General features: G+C 38.8%; 1 protein-coding gene across 5 annotated transcripts in view; it reads right to left on the bottom strand.

The window, feature by feature from the left end:
- Positions 1-1,695: 1,695 nt before the first annotated feature.
- AP1G1 (adaptor related protein complex 1 subunit gamma 1) overlaps positions 1,696-21,757 on the bottom strand; it is a 76,141-nt gene continuing 56,079 nt past the window's right edge. For all 5 annotated transcript variants that reach the window (XM_053666588.1, XM_053666586.1, XM_053666585.1 and 2 more), the window contains 10 exons: positions 18,237-18,359; positions 17,960-18,049; positions 17,205-17,332; positions 15,925-16,029; positions 13,407-13,548; positions 13,102-13,228; positions 7,540-7,647; positions 7,262-7,422; positions 4,365-4,463; positions 1,696-2,983 (listed from right to left, as the gene is read on the bottom strand). In XM_053666588.1, coding sequence (XP_053522563.1) covers positions 2,882-2,983; positions 4,365-4,463; positions 7,262-7,422; positions 7,540-7,647; positions 13,102-13,228; positions 13,407-13,548; positions 15,925-16,029; positions 17,205-17,332; positions 17,960-18,049; positions 18,237-18,359 — 1,185 coding nt within the window. In that variant the 3' untranslated portion in view covers positions 1,696-2,881. The remainder of the gene's footprint in view (positions 2,984-4,364; positions 4,464-7,261; positions 7,423-7,539; positions 7,648-13,101; positions 13,229-13,406; positions 13,549-15,924; positions 16,030-17,204; positions 17,333-17,959; positions 18,050-18,236; positions 18,360-21,757) is intronic.

A 21,757-nucleotide genomic window follows, 5' to 3' on the forward strand; every position in this document is an offset into this window, starting at 1 on the left:
CCCTGACTGTCCAAATTACCACAAAGGTAACAGAACTGGAGCATTGTGGGAGAGGCTTCTCGGGTAAAGCACCCTTTCCTGCGGTTGTTTAAGATAATTTAGATGAATTCTCCTTTAGGGTTACTGGGGGTAGGAGGAGGGTGCAGGGCACGGAAAAAGGGAGAAGATACAAACTACCCCGGAAGAGGAAAAAATGAGGTAAAAGTGCATGTGAAACTGTCCAAGTAATCGTGTGCAGGCTCGCTGCTTATCACCCCAAAGTTATTAAAACAGCCATGGAAACCACTCTTTCCTCACAATGGCTCTTAAGTTGTAGATCTACCCAAATGTGCTCCCCTTTGAATGGTTATACTAGGGAAAGAAATTACTGAAATGTGTATGTATTCGTAGAAATTAAAGAGATTTCTCCTTTTAGCGGCAAGGCCAAGTGAGAGAAGAACTAATTCTGATCCTAGAAACTAAGGCACGCTGAAACTTTCAAAGATCTGATCATTTGAAACAGTCTTCATAACCATCAGTATCCTAGGCAGTTATTTGGCCTCTAGTCTATGGTGCTTGGGTTCACTCTCTGAAATCACTTCACAGTCTACACAGCGCTCTTTGTATTAAGGCCGTGATTTTTATTCCTTCTAGACAAAGCTATGGATGATCATGTAACATTCCACCTTAAAACTATGATCACCCAGAGAGATGTTACTACTAGAGCAGACCCGTCCCAGCTCCATTAGCTAGCACTGTCTTATAGCATGGTCTTCAGCAGATTTCTGAGATTTAACTCAGTTCAACTAAAGAAACTTGAGCTGGTTAACTATGAACATGAGCGAGAAAACAAAGCCTCTACCACAAAGAGGAATGTTAGACAAGTTCTCCTGAAGAAATCCACCAATATTGTGTTAATCCGATCATGTTTCACAGCATTAAGTATCCATCCAATGAAATCAGTCTGCAAAGAAAGCTTTAAAGGCTATTTGTCAGAGCTGTCTAAAATACATACCGGTCCGCACTCACTTTACTGAAAACTATGCACGAGATAATATCCTGTCCTTGATTCGGTCAACCACTCACCCGGTGGAGTAAGTTTTAGCAAATCTTGCTCTTGTATATTAGTAAGACCAGAAAGTTTCCCCTTTGGAACCTTTAATTCAACTCCAGTTTGTCAAATGTTAGGAATAGTCTAGCATCTGATACAGAGCTAGATTTGACAAGACACTGAAGATTTTAAGTAAAGGCTTGGTGAAATGGAGGGGGAAATGGATATTTGTGACCAGGTTTAAGACCGAAGCCAAAGTAGTCATTAGACTGTACTCAATACAGTAATGACTGCCAACATTTTAAGAGCAAGGTGAGCCTGACTTTTCCTTTAGTACATCAGACGTGGCACCTGTGCACCTGAACACACACAGTACACTAAATGTGTGCCACAGGAGAGTCACCCTACCTGATTCCAGCAACTCAAAGTTAAGGTTTGAAAACAAGGGTCCTTTCTAAATAGCACTCGGCACTCTTACTAGTTTTTTAAAAGCTCCAGACCTCAAATCTTTGATGCAGATATTCCTAAGACTGGCCTCTCTCAAGAGACCAATTTCTCAACCTGTGGAAAGGATATTCCTAGCCTACGGTGTCCATTCCTCTGGCATAGGGGTAAGGAAGCTACAAGGCTTCATTCCAACATCATCAAGTACAATATAGGAAAGATTTTGTTAACCGTGTGGTCTTTATTTCAGTGCCAGTGTTACAGATACAACACAAATATTCCAGTTAGAAGGAGGAATTCAAATGGAATGCCAAGGTCCAAACCAGGTTGAGGAAATAAAAGGGGAAGATGACTCCAATATGCTCTAGGATGAGTCTGCTACTCACTCTTCCTGTGGCAAAGGTGCTTTTGTTAAGGAGTCTATCTTCGAAAGTGGTGAACTCCTCTTTCCACCCATTTACCATAGTTCATCAGGCAAGTTATGGGCTGAAGAGAAACTTTAAAATTGTGGTGGGGATAGAATTATGAACAACTATTTATGTGTGATATCTTTTAGAAGTCGTCTACCTTACACTTTAAGGGGAACCAATTTTGAAAATCATGGAGAGTATTCATGACTACAGCTCAAGAATGGAGAGAAAGGGGAGCTGGAAGAGCCTTGGGAGTTTCTATTACAAATAGAGCACCATATCCTTCATGCCTAATCTCAACAAAAGCTCTCTTTAACTGCATCTGTCCAGTGTTTACAAATAACCTCTCAAAGTCTGACCAGTTCTTGGTAACATACATACACATGTGTGTTTCTGTGTGTATACAGCAATGCACAGAAAAGGCTACCAGGAGCCGAATGCCTCTTTCAAACATTGGGGGAACCAGTAGAAAAAGGCAGGGCTCCCTAATGTCCATCGTTACACTTCCATTCTGAATACCAGGTGTAAAAAGCGCCTCAAGATGGTGACCCAGCTAGTGAGGAATAAACACCCCACTTCGCCCAGTCCACAAACACAGTAGAAAGAAGGGGCAACTCTTTGCTGCAAAGACAGAGTGAGTGTTTTCTTGCCATGGATTCCAGTTCTCTCCTCCAGACCAGCTGCTTTTTTCCTCAGGGGCCCAGGGAATGTTGGTTCTGGCTGTAAAGGTGGGAGGGGGAGAGAAGTGCAGAAAAAGGGAAGAGGAGGAAGAGTGCAAACTAGCCTCCAGAAGCAGCCGGCCTCAACAGCGGAGGAGAGGAGATTAGTCTTTAACAATGCTTCAAGGTCAGCAATAACTTGAGGAAATTCCTCCTCAACAGTTTTCTTCAGCTCCTCATGCCCATGGTACAGTTGGGGGGGACTTGCCAGCGATCACAACCTCCTTCCCAGAGTTCCTTTGATTGAGTGGGGTAAGAATGAGAATGGTGCTGGACCCTCATTGCCAGGACTGAGGGGGGAAGTTATTCACCTCTGCTAGGTCTTGCATTGCTGAGCCCTTGTGATTATATGTGAGCTTGATCCGCATTCGCAGCTGTTGCTGTGAGAAAAGGGAATCACAAATTATACATTGAAATAAAGTCTCTAGAATCGTTCAAGTCCACAAATACACCTTTAATCTTAAGAGAAAAAAATTTATTTTAAAGCAAAGTTGTCTCTTAAAAATGACACACAGGCAAACAACAAAAACCACCTAGTACTCTAGCTCTCAGCCACAGAGCCAATGCCACACAGTTAGGCAGAGGAGATATGTCTCTGGAACACATCGCTGGCTTCAATCCTAGAACCGCATTAACAGGAGAGAACCAGTCAGGAGCACGTTCATGCTAACACTGGCTGAGTGCTTTCAGAAAGACTCAACCCTTGTATCTAGGTTTCTAGAAAAGTGGGGTAAACATAAACTCAGTGTATGCTCTGCTCTGTCTGCAAAACCTACAATAAATGAAAACATAAAACTGTTTTATACCCAAGGCATAAAGAAGGAAAAAAAGCTAATTTACAGGTAACAGCAACAGCTTTAAGAGAAATCAATTTTAAGTACTTTTCCCCTTATGGGGCAGATTTCAATATCAGTGCACTAAGAAAAAATTTACTCTGTATATCAGATCGTCAAAGGGATTTGTAATCGGGCAATAGGCAGGTCCTCAAAATACAGTGAACGGCAGAGAAAAGACAAGTGTTACAAGAAGATGAAATCATATTAGGGGGCTAAAAGGTGACAGAAAGAGATAGGACTTAGGCTGGTGAACACACAATACTGTACACAAACGATGTATTACAGAGTTGTACACCTGAAACCTATTAATTTCACTAACCAATGTAACCCCAGTAAATTCAATAAAAAAAAAAAAAGAAATCATACCAGCATTTATGAGGCACTACTAGAAATTTCTCAAGTTGAAGAAATTCTCTGAATCATTTCTAAAAACTGAAAACTAGTCAAATGATTAGTATTAAGTGGAGTCAATTTAGTTCTTTGAAATGGGATTAATAAAAATATTGCTTGATTTTGTTTCTAAAGCTATTTTTTCATTTGGCTGCTTCAGTAAAATGTCTCCACTTTTACTATGCAGCCTTAACAATTACACAAAATTTTATTAGGTTCAACAAACGCTCTCACCCCAGACTGCATCCTGTGTAAAGAAAAGAACAGGTAACCTTCTTCCCCCTGCCCCTTGGGAAAGCTAGACCTGTAAGCCTCTAAAGTAGAGAATTTTTAAAGGCTGCATTTTAATAAGATGCCACTCAATTATTTAATGTGCCTGGTCTCTGTTTATTATCAATGAAAGAGGGTTAGACCAGACATTTTCACAGATTTCTTATGACTATGGGTCAAAAACTCCAGAGAAACAAAGCAGAATTTTATTTCAAGAAATATGGTTACATCTTCCTCAGATACTGTCTTCGAATGTAGTACTCACCTTCTGTGGGTTCAGAACTTTAATGACTTGTGTGATGGTCCCGGTATTAAATGCTGGGACAACGCTGCTGCTGGGAGACAGAAGCTGCAGCTGGAACGTCTGGGGAGAACAAAGGGCACTCTTCAGAAAAAGTATACACTCAATACGTCAGAGAACAAAGAAAAACCTCCGATACTCAGACAATGGTTCATGTAACAGATTTACCTAGTACTACTACTTATCTATTTTCCAGATACCAACAATTTGTAGTATGTGGGTGGACTAACTACCACTTCATGGTATTTATAAAATCCCACTGTTAGGTCTTTGACCATGAAAACTAGTAATGAGCCACTCCTGCCTTCCTGACAGAAAGAACTTTATCCTACAAGTTTTCAAAAGGTGACCTGTTCTGGTTCTGGCAAGCTCACTGAACAGTAACTGATCAACCACGCAGGTTTAAAAAAAAAAAAAAACAGGTGCCTGTGGCTAAAAAAGCTAAAAAGAAATGAAAAGAAAAGCTCTGTAAAAATAACAAACCAGCATACCAGTCACTACAGGCTGGGATCCCGAGACTAGAACTTTTGCTTTCTAAAGCCTGCACAAGCTGGACTGGATCAAGGAAAGGCTGGAAGAGACAGTTTCTTAATGGATCTCCCCACCGGAGGCACAAGGTCCTAACAGAAAAATTACATGCAGAATAGCCTCTACAGCAAAAGACCTGTAACAACCAAAAGTCATAATCTGCTGCGTGCCGGTAGACTTTGTTTACTTACAAGGAACAGAGATGGAAGTACTATGAGCAACAGAGGTAAACTGTATCACTGGCACAATATAGTATGTATGCACCTACCTATTCTACATACTAGGGTTTTAAAAAGCCTTTCCTGAAAGGTCAGTCTTCCACAGTATTAAGGAGAGAGTAGAGAGAGGGAAAGAGAACGAGAGACGGAGAAGAGAGGAGAAAAAGTAGAGAGAGCGTGAGAGCGAGCGAGCGAGAGCGAGAGAGAGAGAGAGAGAGAGAGAGAAGGGCTGCGGAGAGGAAAGAGGAAAGAGAGAAAGGGGGGAGGGAAGTCTACCTAGTCTTCCCTGAAGCCAAAAAGTATTAAGAGTAGAGAGTTAATCTCAATGCCCAGGTTTATTATTTTGGGTCTTATTCATAATTCTGTTGTCAAAATAAATTATGTACGTAAACTAAAAGATTATTCATTTATTTACATTTACTTAACTAAATGTAAGATGCCATCAATTACAATTCACACCATTATTTTATGTACCACTGAGAAAGCAGGCTGCTGATTAAACTATGACAAAGTTATCAATTTTAAAATGTACCTCAATTTCAGAGATAATAAAAAGCAAAAATTGTAACTAATCATAGAGTCTATGTAAAATGACATTTTGAAGTTCAAGATACATCATGTTATGTACACAGGCCCTGCACAGTACAGCACCAAGAACAAGGCCACGCTGCATGGGCAGAGATGATGTGCTCCTAGAACAGCAGTAACAAATATAAACCCCCAAGTTGCAGCTGCTACCATTCACTGAGCACTGAACACAGGAAAAGTACTTAAAACAGTACCTGAAACATAAACCTCATCTATGCCTCCCGAAGTAGATATCCTTAACACCACCCCTCTTTGCAAATGAAGAAACTGAGGCATAGAGGTTAACTCGCTTAATGTCATACAACTAGTACTGAAACCACTTTACTGCTTCTAAAATTATTTTACCATCTACATTATCCTGGCTCCAAAAAATTCAGGTAAAGGAGATTGCAAAATGAGCAGTAACCACAAATAAAACAACTTAAATTTCAAAAAATGTGTGGTCTGAACATCATACTTCGTAGGTCACTGCAAAAATTAGATTAGCTTTGTCTAAAGTAGGGTTGGGCAAACTATGGCCCAGAGCCGAGAATGAACAGACACCTGTTTTTGTAATACTTTACGGGAACACAGCCACGCTCTTCACTTACATACTGTCTGCGGCTGTTTTTGCACTGTAACAGCAGAACAGAGTAGATGGAACTGAGTCCACAAAGCCTAAAAAAGCACTATTTTGTCTTTTACAGAAAAATCCTGCCCACTCCTCATTGTAAATTTTTCTTCATTCGAAACCTTTCTAGGTATAAATTGGCAATTACGAAACAGTCATGGAGATGTAAAGTACAACACAGGGAATATAGTGAATAATATTGTAATACCTATACATGATGCCAGATTCATCTGGGGAATCACTTCATAAATTATATGTCTAACCACCATGCTGTACAACTGAAACTAATATAATACTGAATGTCAAGTGGAATTTAAAAAAAAAAGGAAAAATACTCATTAGTCAAAGATGAACATAAACTCTTTAAACAGATTTGGTAGAAATATAACTTCAATTACAAAACATGCAGTCACTGTATCAATAGTAAACTGGATAATAATGAAGGAGGAATGTTTCTCTCACTTATATATCAAGAGATGAGAACTTTTAATTCTCTACAAGAGAATACCAAATAAAGTCCCTGATCTTAATTAACTTCAATTCCGTGTCAGCATTTGTGTTTTTTAGGCCTTTACCACTGTGTTACCCCAACCTACCCTCAACGCCCTGACCGTTAACAGACCACTTTACAGAACTCTGTTCTCACTATCGGAATGTCCTTTCTTTATCTTACAATATATAACTAACTTTAAGACTGTTTATGACCAGAAATACCAAGAATATTTATGTCATTAAAAAGAATTAAAATTACTTGCTTCAATGAACCATAACAGTTACATTATCATTAGCTTGGGCTAAATCTGCCAATGTAATTTAATCTCTAAACATTAAAATATGTCCCTTGGCAAATGCATTTTTTTAAAGCCAGTCAATCTTTATTCAAAAAAATAAAAAAGGCAAAGAAGACCCTGGAGCACCTTTGGCACCGCAGCCTGGAAAACAAAGTCCGTCATGTCGAGCTCCGTGCTGTTAGAGGCCTGTATCGTTATCACTGTGACACTGGGGTTGGTGTGTGACCGTTCAAAGGTGAATTCTATTTTCAAGCCATTCTTACTGTATGCTGTGATGGAGGGGATGCCTGTAAAAGTACATGAAGATTAGTCTAACTGCAGACAGCCTGATACTTACAAAATCATTACGTACTTTCTTCAATAACTACTTCTTACTGCTTAGATGATAACATCAGTAATTGTACCTGTAGCGATATCATTGAAAAGAGGCTGTGATGAAAGCCCATCCAACAAGAAGGGGGGCTGGGATATCTGTGGGACTGAGGCAGGGGCAGGAGCAGCAGCTGGAGCACCTAAAGGAAATAGTCCAACATTAAGTTACTATGACCCAGTATGACAAAACTGACCAAGAAAAACCAGGAGAAAAATATTATGGCCTCAAGTTAAGTGCACAGGCAGGATAAAAATGCTTGCTTCAAAATAACAAATGGATGAGTTTTCAGAACTATAACTATCTGCTTACAAGTCAATAAGGAAAAAATACAATTTAAAAGCAGTACCATATAACAAACCGTTCCCAGAAGTGGGAACATTCATGAAAAGGGCATCTTATGAGAAAAGATGCTCCATCTCTACTAGTAATTAGGGAAATGGGACAGCACAGTCATGAGCATTTGAACATCTGATAAACCAGATACTAGTAAGAATATGTAGCATGAGGACTTTCTAACCTCTTTCTTATTGATACAAACTGGCACAACCAAACTAGAACCATTTAGCAACAGCAGAGTTCAACATAAGTATATCCCTAAACTCAAGTTCCTCAACATCAAAACTAATGAAATTTTAAGCTAGATGATTCTTTGTTGTGGGGGAGCTGTCTTATACATTGCAGGGTATTTATCAGCACCTCTGGCTTTCGCCCATTAAATGCATCATCCTCCAGTGTGACAACCAAAAATATCTGCCGAGCCCTGGTGGGCAAAATCTCCCCCAGGTGAGAAGCGGTGCCTTCCTCCTGAATGCTTCTGATTACTTCTTACATACATGTACCCAGAGAAACACGTACAAGAAGTATCCATAGCAAGACAGTTTCTAACTGTGAAACACCAGCAATAAGATAAGTAAGTTGTGGTACACTGATGAAATGAAACACTATACAGGGCTGGCTGGTGTGGCTCAGTGGACTGACTGCCAGGCTGCCAATCAGAGTCAGTCACAGATTCGAATCTCAGTCAGGGCACACGCCTGAGCTGCAGGCCAGGTCCCCATTGTGGATATGTGAAAGGAAACCACTCACTGGTGTTTCTCTCCCTCCCTTCCCCTCTCTAAAAATAAATACATACATTATTTTTAAAAAAGAAACTAAACACTATACATACACAACAGTAAAAATGTGAATGCACTAGAAATACAGTTGGCCCCTGAATAATACAGGGGGTTAAGAGCGACAACCTTCCATGCAATTCAAAATCTATGTGTAGCCCTGGCTGGTGTAGCTCAGTGGATTGAGCATGGGCCTGAGAACCAAATGACTGCGGTTCAATTCCCAGTCAGGGCACATGCCTGGGTTGCAGGCCAGTTCCCAGCAAGGGACACGTGAGAAGCAACCACACATTGATATTTCTCTTCCTTTCTCCTTTCCTTCCCTTCTAAAGATATATATTTTTTAATCTAAAAATAAATAAATAAAATTATTTTTTAAAAAATCTATGTGTAATGACAGTCAGATCCATAAATGATAATTCCCAACAAAGGAGTTGACCTTTGAACAATTTGGGTTTGAACTGAGAAAGTCAATTGAACTTCACGGGTCAAATGAAAAAAATCCCCTTATAAGTGGATCAACGCAGTTCAAATCCATGTTGTTCAACTGTACACTCAACATGAATTATTCGTAGATTATTCTCACAAAAACAGTGTTTAGCAAAAAAATCAGGGTGCAAAAAAACACATTCAGTTGAACGACATTTCTAAAAAGGTAAAAACTGGCAAAACAATATAAACACTATTATTAAGACACACACAGAAATGATAAACACCAAAACTAACTGCTCCTTTAGGAAAGACAGTAGTTATCTCTGTCTAAACAAAGAGGGACAGATTTGAGGGGGAAGTACAAAGGGAATTTAAACTCTCATAACAACATTTTCTTTTACAAGCTAAGTAGATCAAAGCATTTACTGAATTTTATAGCTATTAAACAATGCATAACAAAAATTTAACACACACATACATAACCTGGATTGCTGATATGAAATGGGGCAGGGGGGAAATGACCAAATTATCATTTTATCTGATCCTTCCAAATAAGAACAATGAGGATTACACAATTGAGGGCAAGCTCTGTCATGAACTGACAGAAATCAGAATTCTAAGAGGCATAAGAAAATTGAACAAAATAAAGAGAATGCATTTTATATTTAAATAGATTTCAATTACTTATGAAATTAACTGAAATATAGCATTTAAAAAAACATTAACAAAATAAAAGGGGGAAATAGCTTTAAAAAAGAACACCCAAGTACACTAAAAAAAAGTAATACACACTAAGAAAAAAGTAATATTAAAAATCAGCAAGGAAGGTAGAAATACAGATGACTAAGCAAAGCGCAAGAATCTAAAAACAAATGAGACACTGCAGAACATGCAGTCAAGTGACTGCCACAAAGTATACAAAGAAACAGTCACCTATTTCTCCTAGTTCATATATATCGAATCCAGTAATTTTCCCACAATTCCCATTTTCAGAACAATTTTAGAAATGTGTTCCCTGGAAAATGAGAAGCTGCTCTAGATACATAGGTAACATGGATCCCTAAGTGCCTTAAATTTTAGCTTTTCCTCCTCTCCATGTACAACAGGTAGCTTTGGGAAACAACAGAAACTTACTGCGCCAATTCCACTAAAAAAAGCACACACTAAATTTATTTATTCCACTGATTTACATTACTGTACATTAGGGCATAACTGGAATGATGGCTTAAAAATCTGGACCTCAGCCCTGGCTGGTGTGGCTCAGTTGATCACAGGCTGCGAACCAGTGGGTCACAGGTTCGATTCCCGGGCAGGGCACATGCCTGGGTTGCAGGCCAGGTTCAGTGGGGGCCATGTAAGAAGTAACCACACACTTATGTTTCTCTCCCTCTCTTAGTCCCTCTCTTCCCTTCTCTCTAAAAATAAATAAATAAAATCTTAAGAAAAAAGAATCTGGAACTCAGAAATAGGAAAATGTGAGTAAAACATTATGAATAAGTAAAGAAAATCTAGGCTTTTAACTTCATCATTTTGCTTTTTCATTTAACACTGGGAAAACAAATAAGAAAGAACAAAATCAAAACATTAAGACTCCATGATAAATGAGTTAAGGATACAAAAAAATGTAATAAAATGGAATTCACAAAGAATGCAAACGTGTATATATATGAAACATTCCCTTCAACTGAAAAACTTGCAATTAGCCCTGGCTGGTGTGGCTCAGTGGATTGAGTGCTGGCCTATGAACTGGAAAACTTGAAAGTAACAAAATTAACAGGACAAACTTTTCAACTGCCAGGACTTTAAAAAAGTGATACAATACAGTATTTATGACTGTAAAGTAAAATTGGTGGCAATATACATTGAGGATAAGGTAAATAACATTTACCAAGTGACTACTAAAAGTCACGCATGCACCAAATAATAAGTCATCATTCCTCACAAATACCCTCTGAGGTTAAGTATTTATCATACTTATTTTAAACAAATTAAGAAAGACCAAGAAACTTAAAGTAAGTAAACCAAAGTAAGAACAAATTAATGTAATGTTTGTTGAAGAAAAATCTGGAAACAAACAATAGTGAGGAATTCAATATATAATGGTACAAACTTCTTGATGAAATATTAGACAACCACTTAAATTTATAATTGTAGCCCTGGCTGGTGTGGTTCAGTAGACTAGGTGCTGGCCTACGAACCAAGGGGTCACTGTTTCGATTCCCACAGGTGCCTGGGTTGCAGACCAGGGTCCCCAGGTGGGGGTGCATGAGAGGCAACCACCCCTTGATGTTTCTCTCCCTCTCTTTCTCCTCCCCCTCCCCTATCTCTAAAAATAAAAATAAAATCTTTAAAAAAATTGTAATTATAAAGACTATGTACTAACATGGAAATGTTAATGTGTTAACAAACAAAGCATATCACCTATACACTATGTTTAAACTACAAGATTGTTTTCATCTTTCCATATATCTAATATAGATTTGGCATCTGAGGATTTAAAATTGACTATTTGTCAATGACTCAAAAGTACGTAAGAAGTAACAGTTTGAAATTTTAAGACACGTATAAACTATAAGCTCCATCAGGCTGTTGTGTTAGGAAACATAATTTAGCCTTCAATACCAGTTTAGATGACCATCCAATACCCTTACTCTACTGCTATTTTCTACTTGAGGTCATGTATGTATGCTAAATATAACTCTTAAGCCAAACATTATACCCTACAGTAATACTCTTAGACTTAGGGGTTCATAATATCACTGAAACACTTCAATTACAAACACCTACTACTAAAACAAAGATGAGAAAAAATATTCCCAAATGAAAATTATATTTGAATATTTTAATTATGGATGATTTTTTCTTTTCATTGCTTTAATAATAGGGGGAAAGGTGAAGAAAGTGAGAGGGAAGGACTGAGGAAAATAATAGATTAACATCTCTCCACTCTCCACAGATGGGAATAACTCTTAAAAACTAACCACTGAGCCCTGGATGGTGTAGCTCAGTGGATTGAGCGTGGGCCTGTGAAGCAAAGGGTCGCTGGTCTGATTCCCAGTCAGGGCACATGCCTGGGTTGCAGGCCAGGTCCCCAGTGGGGGACACATGAGAGGCAACCACACATTGATGTTTCTCTCCCTCTCTTTCTCCTTCCTGTCCCCTCTCTCTAAAAATAAATAAATATTTTAAAAAAAAAACCTCACAACTAACCATTGAGTAGAAAGAAATCTAGAAAAAGTGGTGTCTTGGGGCCCTGGCTCATGTTCCACGCTAAAGGTTGCTGGTTTGGTCCTGGTCAGGGCACATGCCTAGGTTGTGGGTATGGTCCCAGTCAGGGCACATACAAGAGGCAAACCAATTGATGTTTTTTCACGTGGATGTTTTTCTCCCTTTCTCTTTCCTTCCCCCCACTCTCTGTAAAATCAGTAAGCATATTCTTAGGTGAGGATAAACAAAAAAAAGAGAAAGTGTGATGTCTTGGATACTAACTACCAGTAAAGCAAAGATAACTTGGGATATATTTTTTTTCAGCACGAAATTTTTAAAATACTACAAGTAATTTACTCTCCCCAAATTAAAAATTGGACTTTGAGGAATCCTATTCCCTAGAGCAGAGATTTTAAACCTTTTTCATCTTCTGGCACATATAAACTAATTACTAAATTCTGCAGCACACTAAAAAATATATTTTGCCAATCTGACAAAAAATAGGTACGATTCTGATTTATTCCCAATGGATGGCTATTGCTGTGTTGGCAGTTGTCATTTTTTTATGACAATCTAAGGGAAAAGAGGTCAGGACCCCTGATTAAACAGTCAGGTACTGCATGTTGTAAAAATTCTAGGGGCACACTGGCTGAAAATCATGGCTCAAGAGCATCATCAGGGCAGCTTATATCCCCAGATGTTGTGAAGATTCTACTCTTGTTTTTGACTTAGCCTCGCCCATCTTCAACTGACTGATATGCTAGAGAGTCTACGGTAAGTGTAGTTTTCCCCAAGGCCTTTATCCCCTATCTCAGCATTAAATAATTCTACTCTGGCCTTACCTGTAAGGTTGATGTCTCCCAGCAAATCAAGAAGTTCTCCACCAGCAGAAGCTGGTTTGCTTGTAGGTGCAGTTGGAATAACAGGTGTTATGTCATTTCCTCCCAACAAATCCAATAAATCATTGGCCTATACAAGAAAATAGTATCTCAATTTAATAGTTATTTACCTAATCTGTATCTAATGCAAAGCTCTTTAAACACTTAAAAAAAGGAAGAGAACCTTCAATCAATCTAAGAACACTGAAGGGAATCAGCTAAAAGATGGGTTGTAAGTAATGTCCCCAGATAAGTTCATGAAAAGCTACCTGGCTGGTGGGCTGTGGCCCAGAAGGTGGTGGTTTGGTCTCTAGCGGAGCTGGTTCTGTCTCCCCATTTGTCTGCACAATCTCAGTAGGGCCATTTGTGGTCACTTTTTCCATGACAGGCATCCTCTCAAGCAGGGCAGACCTGAAACAAATCTGAAGTGGTTAAATTCCAGACAGTTAACCTAGATTCCCTACCCAAAACAATCACTGTAACTATACTGGAGCCAACATGAAAAGCCACCTCCCTTCCCCATACACTAAAATAGAAGGTGGGTTATAAGAATACATGACCTAAATTGCTGGCTGGATTAAGAGTAGGCAAAAAACAGCTGTAGAGTTCTGGCCAAGATGGAGGTGTAGGCAGAAACCCTTTGCTTCCTCGCACAACCAAAAGGAGTATAACAATCAATCTAAAAGCAATAAACAACCAGCTTCGACAACCAAGGAATTAAAGAAACAGTCAACCAGACCAACCAGACCAATAAGACGGGCGGATGGAGAGAACTGGTGGCAAGGCAGTGGACCGTGCAGGCGGGACTGGCTGAATGGGAAACTGAGACTCAGAGCCAGACTGTGGACTATGGCAGTGGCTGCCGGCACTGGGAGAAACTCCGTCTCACACGAGCAAATTAGTTGGAAAGTAGAGCAAGAACCAAGCAGGCAAGCTGCATTGTTCCCTCTCTGGCCCCTCCCACGCAGACAGCACTGCAGCTCGGCAAGAACAGTTGCCCTGCCCTGGTGAATACCTAAGGCCCTGTCCCCTTACAACTTAACAGGTGCCCTGAGACAAAGAAATAGGGCCCAAATGAAAGAACAGAGCAAAACTTCAGAAAGAGAGCTAAGCGATGAGGAGATAGCCAACCTACCTGATGAAGAGTTTAAAGCCCTAGTAATCAAAATGCTCACAGATCTGATCGAGCATGGTTGAAAACTGAAAGATACACAAAGTGAAATAAAGCAAAATAGTTAGGGAACCAAAAGTGACAGGCAGGACTGAAACCAGGACTCAAAGCAATGATTTGGAACAAAAGGAAGAAATAAACATCCAACCAGAACAGAATGAAGAAAAAAGAATTCAGGAAAATGAAAAGCTTAGAAACCTCTAGGACAACTTTAAACATTCCAATATCCGAGTTATAGGAGTGCCAGAAGGAGAACAACAGCGGCAAGAAACTGAAAACTTATTTGAACAAATAATGAAGGAAAACTTCCCCAATCTGGTAAAGGAAATTGACTTCCAGGAAGTCCAGGAAGCCCAGTGAGTCCCAAAGAAGTCAGACCCAAAGAGAAATATCCTAAAGCACATCATTCTTAAGTTACACAAAATTAAAGATAAATAGTGAATCTTAAAAGCAGCAAGAGGAAAGGAAAGCGTTACCTACAAAGGAGTGCCCATTAGACTATCAGTTGATTTCTCAAAAGAAACCTTGCAGGCAAGAAGGGGCTGGAAGTAAGTATTTGAAGTCATGAAAGGCAAGGACCTATAGTCAAGATTGCTCTATCCAGCAAAGTTGTCATTTCGAATAGAAGGGCAGATAAAGTACTTCCCAGATAAGGTCAAGTTAAAGGAGTTCATCATCACCAAGCCCTTATTATATGAAATGTTAAAAGGACTCATATAAGAAATTGAAGATGAAAACCATGAACGGTAAAATGACAACAAATTCACAACTATGAACAAATGAATCAAAAAAAAAAGAAAACAAAAAGTAAGCAAACAATAGAACAGGAACAGAATCAGACAAATGGACATCACATGGAAGGTTTTCAGTGGTGAGGGGGAAGGAGGGACGGGGAGAAAAGGTACAGAAAGAAAGAAGCATAATTGGTAGGCATAAAATAGACAGGAGAAAGGTCAAAAATGGTATAGGAAACAGAATTCAAAGAACTTATATGTACAACCCATGGACACGAACCAAGACGGGAGAATGCTGGAGAGTTGGGGGGTGCAGGATAGAGGAGACTAAAGGGGGAGAATTGGGAAAACTGTAATACCATAATCAATGAAATATTCTTTAAAGAAAAAGAGTAGGCAAGAAACCTTAAATGGACAAACTGCCCACTCAAATTCTAAGAGATTCAGATTTCTTAGTGGTACAGAAACTGGAATGAAAGAAAAATATATCAGTAGATAGTAACAGGTTCCAATTAAGAAGATACTGAATAACAGAAGGGTAAGAAAGATAACATGTACCAAAATACTAATAGTAATGTTATCTGAACAAGACTCTCTAGAGAAAATACAACTCTCACTTCTTAAAGTTAATAAAATGGAAAATGAAGCTATCTTTCCATACCAAGAGAAAGGGCAGAAAGGGAATGAAATTAACAATTAATACTTTCTCTAGAGACTAGACAGAACAGATAAACAACACAGAAGCAGTCAAGCAATTAGGACTAAACAGGGTTGTGAGGTCCAGTTAATAAAGCATCAGGAATGAGTCTCTTTTATGGATTACAATGACAATTTGTTTGGGATACTACGAAGCACACGCATTGCTTAGTTTCTTTCACTTACCTCATATGGTCGTATTTTTTAAAAAGTGCATTATATTCTACTGCCCTCTGCTGGAGCTCCACATCAATGCTGCTTCCATAGATGGAAACCACTTTCTTTATTCGGCTTTGGGATGCAATGACAAACAAATTCAAATACCCAAAAGAAAGTTAATAAACAAACAGAATTGATGTTTAAACCAGAGTTTTCTGATCAGAATTTTTAAATACTCACCTTTTCTTAATTTACATAATCTTTCAAAAACAAAACACCTTTCCTTTATCTTCATCCAATTTTATAAACCTCAACACCATCATTCATCACTATACTTATTGTAACTGTGATACTAAATTTTGTCTATTAAATATCCCATACCCTGAAACTGCTAGAAAAAGATATCAATTATTTATTTGCTATGAAAGAAGAAACTTATACTGTTCATCCTCTTGATAACTTTAGAGTTTTTTTCAACAACAGGGGCACAGCATCAGAGTTTTATCAAAAAAGGGTCATTATTTAACATCAAATTACTCTAATTCACAATTCGAAGAGTAAAACAAAAATATAATTTTTCACAAGACCCTACATAAAAAGTAAAACATAAAATCTAAGTTCACTTTTACATAATTGGCTAGGAACCTGATCCAATAGTTGACTTTTATTCAAAATAGTAAATAGTAGAATTGAAAGACTTAAATAGCATGATCCTCATGATTTTCTTTTCATCCAGACATCTCAAAATATTATAATAGCTTTGGCTGGTGTGGTTCAGTTGGATGGAGTATTTTCTCATAAACCGAAAGGTTGCAGGTTCAAATCCTGGTCATGGAACAATCCTAGCTTGCTGGTTTGGTCCCCAGTTGTGTGAGAGAGGCAACTGATCAGTGTTTTTCTCTCATAGTGATGTTTCTCTCCCTGTCTTTCTCCTTCCCTTCCCCTCTCTCTAAAACCAAAATAAGCATGTCCTCAGATGACGATAAAAAAAACTAAATAAATATATATATAAAACCAGAGCCCTTAAATAGGGAAATAACTTCTCACCTTTAAAAAAAACAACTTTAGAAATCTGATTTTAAAAACATTTTTTTACGTTCAAAATAAACTACAATGGGGGGGATGAGAGAAAAGAAAGTATAGGTGAAATAAGGATCATCCACAAAATGATGGTTGTTATTGTGAACAGGTATATGCAGTTCATTTTACTATTCTCTCTACTTTCACCTTTGCACAAACTTTTCCATAAAAAAAGTTTAAAAAAATTATAAAACAACCTGTTCACTCTGCTTTTTTCCCATACTCACTTTACAGTACAGGTGAATCGAGTAGAAAGCTTCATAATGGCAGTGAGGGCATAACCTCGTGTCACAGAGGTGGACATATTAGAGATTAGGACACTTTCTAAAATATCCAACACTTCATCTTCTGTTACCTAAGGACAAAAAAAAAAAAAAAAGAAAAAAGAAAAAAGACAATGTACAGTCCATCCTAAAAGTAGCTATCTAAATCCGATATCAAAACATAGGATGCCACCATAAAAACAATCCAACCATCATTACCAAAGCTTCTAACCTAATTTGTACTTTGCCAGGATAACTGCCCAAGCTGCTCCATCAACCAGAATCAGGAAGAAGGTAGGTTTAAAACAAAAAAAAAGTGGAAAATACCCATTTAAGGGCTGAGTGTCACATTTCATTTCAAGAGGCAAAAGGAAGAAAAAGTTACAGAGTTCAAGTACTGTTGCCACAAGTTCTCCTAAAGCCAGTCCTTTAATGAGCAAACAAAGACATGGCTGTATGTTTCATTTCCTCCTATTTAAATCAGCTACAGAGCAAGAAAAACAATATCCAAGGTACAGAATGGATCTTAAAGTGGTTTTTTAAGTCTCTCAATGGCTCAGTAAGTTCCACCTCAAAAACTGGCAGGTTTCCAAATATAATTCTGGCATTATTTTTTTAAAAGATTTTCAAGGAACCAACCTCAACTCCTCTTAAACACCACCCTCTTATAACCAAAAACACTGCTTTTTCCCATCTTCACCAAGAGTAACATGGGGTACCTGAATAGGCTCTTCCTCTTCACACTGGCCAGATATGAGAAGATCTCCATATTCACCGATGCACCATGCAGCTACTTGTACCAAAGGTTGCTGTCAAAAGAAAGTCATGGTTTGTCGAGGATTTCAACTCTTACAAAGATTAATGCAAACCATAGGTCATCTAATCATGAAGGTCAAATTTGAGGCACATATAAAGTGTTAGTAATAAGAACATACAAGAAAATAAAGTGTAATTTCTTCCCAAAGCAGGAAAAAAAAGAGCAAATGAAGTACTTACCTGAGAATAATCACCAAGAATTGCTTTGTATAAGCGCTGGACAGTATAGGCATGCATCTCTACACTATTGGTTATTAACTGGATCAAGTTGGGGACTGCATCATCACGAACATAGCTTCCTGCCTAAAAGGAAATGCAGACAGTTACCCTTAGAAACGCACGGTAATTATAACAAATGTTGGCTATTATTGTTGTAGTTAAAATGAGACTACTAAAGAACACCCTCAAAGATAAAGTTGATTTTAACTCTCAGGTTTGTAAGCAGCTCAAAATTCAAAGTCTTACTTATTTAAATGAATATTCTAAGTTTTTAAATTTTATAAAAGAAATAAAGTGTCCTCTTTCTCCAAAAGAAAATATAAAGACTTAAAATTTCACGAAAGACCACCCCAGTGGTGTGGCTCAGTGGACGCGGTGCCGGCCTGTGAACCAAAGGGTCTGATTCCCAGCCTGGGGCACATGCCTGGGTTGTGGGCCAGCGCCCCAGTGGGGGTTGCATGAGAGGCAACCACACATTGATGCTTCTTTCCGTTTTTATCCCTCCCTTCCCTTACTAAAAGTAAATAAATAAAACCTTTAAAATTTTTTTTCAAGAAAGACCTTTTCTACACAAAACAGATTAAGGTATAGGGGTAAACAAAATTAGGTAAATTACCAGCCATCATTACCTAACAGACCATCATTACCTAACAACAACAGTAAGACAAATAATACAAATAGATGCAATAATAAGTACAATAAATTCTGTGTTTTGTGTACTCACAAATGTAAACCTACTTTTGCACACCCATGTATAAGATTTCAAAAATTTAAGATATACAATCACTAGGAAGAAAGTTACAACAAACTCTCCCTTTCCACAGCCCCCTAACACCAATGTTAAAATCACAGGGTTTAGTATTGGCTAGGTGCTGGCTCAGCTCGTTGGAGTGTCATGTCATACACTACAGCCACTGATCGATGCCCACCCCTATTCCCATTCACCCTCTCCCCTTCCTCTCTAAAATCAATAAGCATATCCCTGAGTGAAGATTTAAAAAATAAAAATCCTATGGTTAGCTACAGTAGTCACATTACTCTGGAAAGTGGTGAGAAAGGTGTATATTAACATCTCAAAGGGGGTATATGAAATAAAGAGTAACACTTTAAAAACTTGTATTTATTTAAAACATCACACTGTCCTTTCAAGACTAGAATTTATAAATATTATAGAGTCAACCATTAATCCCAGGAATAGAAAATAATCTGTATTTTATTATCCACCCTTTTTTATATCCCCTGGACCACTGAAGTCTGAGATACTATTTGCAACCATGGAACAAAGTAAAGCTACTTAACACATGAAGAAACTAAATCTTCTTAGAGCATTATGACGGCCAGGCTGCACAGAACATCCAGTGAAACCTGGGCCTAATATCAACCCATCTGGGTCAATCTCCCATTACTGGACAGAAGAGACATGATTGACAAGACTGAGCCCTGGCTAGTGTGGGTCAATAGATGAAGCTTTGGCCTGTGAACCGAAGGTCACTAGTTCAATTCCTGGCCAGAGCACATGCCTGGGCTGCAGGCCAGTTTCCCAGTTGGGGGAGTGAAAGAGGCAACCTATCCATGCTTCTCTACCTCTCTTTCTCCCTCCGTTCTCATCTTTCTAAAGATCAATAAAGAAAATCTTTAAAAATAAGAAGAAAATTTTAAAAGACTGAGACGAGGCCTAATGATGTGTATTTTGCAAAGAAAAAAGGGAAATTTTAAAAAGTCTCAATTGTTTTAAGATACCCACTAATGTTAAGAAACAAAGACAGACTTCCGCCACGATGGAGGCGTAGGTGGAAGCACTGTGCCTTCTCACACAACCACACCTAAAAACAACAAAGTTTAAGCAACAAAAACACAGCCAAACCACAGAAAATTGAAATACACGGAAGTCTGACAACAACGAATCCTTCAGCCAAACCGGTAAGAGGGGCAGAGCCAGCAGCAGAGCAGGGTCGGGCAGGAAAAGATCCACGGGACCTACCCGGGCACACAACCCAGGTGTGCCAGCAGCCATAGGCGGATCCCAGGTGTGGAGAAGCGGGCTGACCCACTGAGGTATGATTGTGGTCACACATTCGAGTGCAGATAAACTGGTGAAGGAGCGAGCAGTGACACAGACCGCGCAGGCCCCAGCAGCAGAAAGCAGCGACCTAGGTGGCCCCGCCCTAGTGAACAACTAAGGCTCCGCTCCTCATACATAAACAGATCAAAACATGGCTCAACAACAACTCAGCCCCAGAGCCGATAAATCTAAGCAATGAAGAAATAGCCAAACTTTCAGATGCACAGTTCAAAACACTGGTGATCAGGATGCTCACAGAACTGGTTGATTTTAGTCACAAATTAGAGGAACATATGAAGGCTAAACTAATTGAAATGAATGGAAATGCACAGGAAACCAATAGTAATGGAAAGGAAACTGGGACTCAAATCAAAGGAGTGGACTAGAAGGAGGAGAAAAATGACCAAACAGAAAAGGATGAAGAAACAAGAATTCAAAAAAATGAGGAGAGGCTTAAGAACCTTCAGGCATCTTTAAACGTTCCAACATTAGAATTATAGGGGTACCAGAAGGGGAAGAGGAACAGCCACGAGTGGAACACTTATTTGAACAAATAATAAAGGAGAACTTCCCCAATCTGGCAAAGGAAATAGACTCCCAGGAAATCCAGGAAGCTCAGAGAGTCCCAAAGAAGTTGGACCCAAGAAGGAACACACCAAGGCACATCATCATTACATTAGCCAAGATTAAAATGAAGGAGAAAATCTTAGAAGCAGCAAGAGATAAGGGGACAGTCACCTACAAAGGAGTTCCCATCAGACTGTCAGCAGATTTCTCAAAAGAGACCTTACAGGCAAGAAGGGGCTGGAAAAAAGTATTCCAAGTCATGAAATCTAAAGACCTACATCCAAGATTGCTCTATCCAGCAAAGCTTTCATTTAGAATGGAAGGGCAGATAAAGTGCTTCTCAGATAAGATCAAATTCAAGAAGTTCATCATCACCAAGCCCTTATTATATGAAATGTTAAAGGGACTTACCTAAGAAAAAGAAGATAAAAAAGATGAACAGTGAAAGGGCAGCAAACTCACAGTTATTAACAACCGCACCTAAAACAAAAGCAAACTAAGAGGATAAAACAAAAGCAAACTAAGAGGATAAAACAAAAGCAAACTAAGAGGACAGCTAGATCAGGAGCAGAACCATAGAAATGAAGATCACGTGGAGGGTTAGCAACAGGTGAGTGGGAGAAGAAGAAGGGGGGAGAAGGTACAGAAAATAAGTAGCATAGATGCTAGGTAGAAAATAGATAGGGGGGAGGGCAAGAATAGTATGGGAAATATAGAATCTAAAGAACTTGAGACACGTGGTCATAAACTAAAGGGGGGAATGGTGGGGGAGGGGATGTGTAGGGTGGAGGGAAATGAAGGGGGGAATAGAACAACTGTAATGGCATAATTAATAAAATATATTTAAAAAAAA

This window comes from Artibeus jamaicensis, unplaced genomic scaffold, assembly GCF_021234435.1.
Source record: "Artibeus jamaicensis isolate MK-2021 breed Jamaican fruit bat unplaced genomic scaffold, CSHL_Jam_final contig_464, whole genome shotgun sequence".
Lineage (NCBI taxonomy): Eukaryota > Metazoa > Chordata > Mammalia > Chiroptera > Phyllostomidae > Artibeus > Artibeus jamaicensis.